Source organism: Ranitomeya variabilis, chromosome 1, assembly GCF_051348905.1.
Source record: "Ranitomeya variabilis isolate aRanVar5 chromosome 1, aRanVar5.hap1, whole genome shotgun sequence".
NCBI lineage: Eukaryota > Metazoa > Chordata > Amphibia > Anura > Dendrobatidae > Ranitomeya > Ranitomeya variabilis.
In genome coordinates, this window is record NC_135232.1 from 1085925267 (window position 1) to 1085929476 (window position 4210).

The 4210-nt window shown below is 46.5% G+C and overlaps 1 protein-coding gene across 3 annotated transcripts; it reads left to right on the plus strand.

Annotated features, from left to right (window-relative positions):
- The first annotated feature begins 412 nt into the window (after nucleotides 1-412).
- Nucleotides 413-3257, plus strand: LOC143793206 (uncharacterized). Of its 3 annotated transcripts, XR_013220075.1 has the most exons (5): nucleotides 413-762; nucleotides 1423-1554; nucleotides 1660-2070; nucleotides 2164-2352; nucleotides 2454-3257. XR_013220075.1 is itself a non-coding variant. In XM_077279968.1 (4 exons), exons 2-4 carry the CDS (start codon nucleotides 1522-1524, stop codon nucleotides 2239-2241), a joined length of 522 nt encoding a protein of 173 aa, XP_077136083.1. In that variant the 5' UTR covers nucleotides 413-762; nucleotides 1423-1521; the 3' UTR covers nucleotides 2242-3257. The 3 variants fall into 3 exon arrangements, 2 of the variants coding, with proteins under 2 accessions (XP_077136083.1, XP_077136082.1); XM_077279968.1 differs by having other exon boundaries at nucleotides 2164-3257; XM_077279967.1 differs by lacking the exons at nucleotides 1660-2070; nucleotides 2164-2352 and having other exon boundaries at nucleotides 414-762.
- The last annotated feature ends 953 nt before the right edge of the window (nucleotides 3258-4210 follow it).

Sequence of the window (4210 nt, forward strand, 5' to 3'; positions counted from 1 at the left end):
GAAAGCTTTTTGGTGCCGATGGTCCGCCAAAACACGACACATCCATCGCACGACGGATGCGACGTGTGGTAATCCGTCGCAATGCGCCGCTAATGAAAGTCTATGGAGAAAAAACGCATCCTGCGGGCAACTTTGCAGGATGCGTTTTTTCGCCAAAACGACACATTGTGATGTGCATCGAACGACGCAAGTGTGAAAGTAGCCTTATCCAAGGTCACCTACCATAGCACTGACCTCAGAGAGAAGAGGTGTAGTGTAAGGGCCCCTTCACACTGTGCAATCAAAGTCTGAACGAGCGTTCGATTTGTGACGTTTATCCGTCCTCGTTCCGAGGTCGCAAAGTGTGACATGGCATTACGATTTGCGACGCAGCCCAGCATCGTACGATGTGAAAGAAAGAGCGGAACTTTCTTTCGTCGTAAATGTCCCGCTGTGGCGGTCGAAATCGTAGTATGTGACGGCGGTCATACGAGCTCGTAATGCGACAACGTGGGTTGGGCTTCCGCATACCTGTCTCCTGATTGGGCGTGACGTTTTAGCACGTAAGAGCGCTGGAATCTCCGCCCCGAGTGGCGCGAAAGGCGCTGGTTTAAAAAGCCCGGCCGGAGCTGGGGTTTTCTCACTCTTTTGTTTTTCTCTCCTCTGAGCAGGTGCAGACGAAGGTGAACCCGCTCCGCGATTCATCCCGCTTGGACCGCCTCCACGGACGCTTGAACCCGCTCTCGGACCCTCGACGCCGCGCTACAGTGCTCATCCTCAACGGTGAGTTCATGTGCGCTTGTGTTCTGTTCTCTACGTGCGCTGTGTTTTGGAACGCTAGTGAGTTCGCTCTTGTGGTCGGCTCCCGAGCGCTCTGCATTGTAGAACATTAGCGTTGTGTTTTACATCGAGCTGTGTATTTGTAGCTGTAGTAGGCTTGTGGATGAGGCGCTGGGTTTTGTAACAATATTGCCGGAGGACATGGCGGTGCACGCTCACTCTCGCGTGGGCATCCATTTTGTTTTTAGCGCCGCGTGCTGGAGTTCTGAGCGGGTTACATTTTCGCTCTTTTGTGCCCCTTCCCGAGCGCTCTGCATTGTAGAACATTAGCGTCGTGTTTTACGTCTAGCTATGTATTTGTAGCTGTGTTCCGGTTGTGGATGGGGCGTTGTGTTTTGGAACGCTATTGCGGCGGGGAGGAGCGGGAATTCACACATGGGTGAAACCATTTCGCTGCCGCTGTTTTTTCTAGGTGTGGTAGGGATGTGGATGAGTTGCTGTGCTACAGCACGCTACTGCTGGAGGATTTGTTGGTGCGCTCTCACGTGGGCAGGTGCTTCAAGCGCTGTGTGCTGGAGTCCTTAGCGTGCGCGGCGCCGCAGCATGTTGGAACTCTGCAATTTCTGCCTTCATTGCTGACATTTTTTTTCCTTTCCTCTGCAGTTGGATACAAATATCTACCCGCTTCGTCTTTCAGCCAACTTGGACTCTCAACGGACGTCCGGACACCCTTCAACGGAAGCGGCGACCCACACAACGCTAATGGACACCGCAGAGCAGCTTTCATCAGTGGCGGTGAGTTTGGCTCTTGTGCTCTCCGTAGTCGACCCTTTGTGTGACATGTTGCTATGTACTTTCTACCATGTGTGGCCATTTTTAACGAGTTTTTGTTCATTTCAGATGCCTCCAATGACCAAGCAGGAATTTACCAGAGAGTTTATCGAGATGTATCGCTCCTTGCCCTGCCTGTGGAAGATCAAATCCGGAGACTACAGTAACCGCGACAAGAGGAAGGCGGCTTACGAAAAGCTCATCACCCTTTGCCGGCAGCATAATCCAGCTGAGAAGGTGGATGAAACTTTTGTCAAGAAGAAGATCCAGGGACTGCGCACAGTGTGGAAGAAGGAGCTCAACAAGGTGCAGGCCACTTCTAAATCTGGCGCTTCCACGGAAGAAGTGTATATTCCCAAGTTGTGGTACTATGACCAGCTCTCCTTCATTCTGGACCAAGAGATTCCACGGCCCATGACGTCGATGATGACACTACTTCCTGTCAGAGAAGAAATACCGGAGGAGGCCCAAGGACAAGACGTAAGTGCCTCTTATGTACTCTGTAATACTACTTACATGCAAGAGCTATATCCACTATAGTAACTTCTCACTTTGTTTTTTTGTATCATGCAGATTAGCGCTGTTATAATGTGCAACACAGATAAGTATTTTCAGTTGCTATGCTGTAGTAATAGCCTAACCTTTCCCTAAACTATACGATAACCAGCAATCTATTCTACTTCAGCAGGTTTTAACCTTTATATTTGGGCAAAATGAAACCTATAAGATAAGTATAGTTGTTCTAAGTATCTATTTGACCTGGTAATATAAATAGTCATAGTCATTGATCCTCTTCCATATAGGTGTTTGTAGTGTATGTCGCAAATGCAAGATCTTTACCCTTTTTTTCTCTATTTTTGCAGGTGCTGACTGGATCGACAGAGACAGAAGACAGTGACCGCACTGAAATACAGATTGAGGATGCAGCGCCTCCTGCCCCGCTTCGCTCAAGGCTACCGTCGAGGAAGCGCAAAGCCACCAGCTCCAGCAACGACGCGGCCGAAATGTTTTCCATGGCTAAAAGGCTAATGAGTCGGGAAATTTCAAGCGGCACCTCAGGCTTTGCAAACTATGTTGCGGAAAAGTTATCCAAACTGGACGAGTCGCAGAAGGATCATGCAGAGCGACTGATTTTTGAAGCCTTGAGCAAAGCGGCAGCCAAAGAACTGAATGCATCGGCAAAGGTGGTGGTAGAAAGGGTGGAGCAACGTCACACGGACCTGCGCATGCAAAGCTACCAGAACTCGTGGCCGCAACCCCCGGAGCCTCACTTCAGTACCCCTGTTCGCAGAAATGGACCTAGCTACAGCTTTGCCCCACAAAGCCAACCGACATACAACTATGTTCCTCCTGACTTGGCTTCACCATCCCGACACCGGAACTACAATCAAGATGGACGCTTTCTGGACTTGTAATGTGAGAACTTCAATCAAGATGTACAGTGTCATGACCAATAATGAGTACTTATAATGTTATTTACTATGTAGATACAGTGTCAGGACTTATAATGTTTGTAATTTACTATGTAGATGCGGTGTCATGACCAATAATGAGTACTTATAATGTTTGTGATTTACTATGTAGATGCACAGTGTCAGGACTTATGTTTGTATCCTTATATTTTGTAACTATTCTGTTCCTTTTGATAAAGCAAATAATTTTTACTTTATACGGTTGTGTTGTTGTGGCGCTATGTGTGCCTCTCTGTACGCTCATGTCTTGTTGGTGTACATACCCCTGCCTGGTTAGATGCGGAACAAAGACAAACCGAACACAAGGGGTAAATAGAAAAAATTTTTACTTACAACTAAAAAAATTTAGAAAACATTAAATATAAAACATAAAAGCAATATAAAACACTATTTACAAACATATTTACACGGGTTTCCCGGCTACAATGTCCTCCAGCAGGCTCTGATGGCGGTTTATTGCCTCCAGCTGCTGCCTGGCTGCCTGTTGCAGCTGCCGGCCAGAGGCCACAAGCAGCAGCAGCGTTCTGTTATCTACGGATTCAGAGGAAAAAAAATTTAGTCGCTTATACAACTGTTTCTTGCACACCAAAAACATTTTTATCTATAGGCAAGCTATCGATAGAGATATCTATAACTATTGGCAGGCTATCGCTATACGTATCTATCTATAGGCAGGCTAGCGATAGCCTGCCTATAGATATCTCTATCTAGCTATCTATAAGCTGGCTATCTATATCGATAGCCAGCCTATATATATATATATCTCTATCAATAGCCTGCCTATAGATAGAGATATCTATAGGCAGGCTATCGATAGCCAGACTATATATCTCTCTATCGATATACATATCTATAGCGAGGCTATCCTTGCAGATATCTATATCGATAGAGATATCTCTATCGATAGACTGCGTATCTATTGGCAGGCTATGGCTATACATATCTATATGTATAGGCAGGCTATTGATAGCCTGCCTATAGATATCGCTATCTATAAGCTGGCTATCGATAGCCAGCCTATAGATATCTATAGGCTGGCTATCGATATAGATAGCTATTGGCAGGCTTTCTATATCTGTCTACAGGCAGGCTGTCTCTATATATACACAAGACTATATGAACACTAAACTGCTTACCTATTGCTGGAG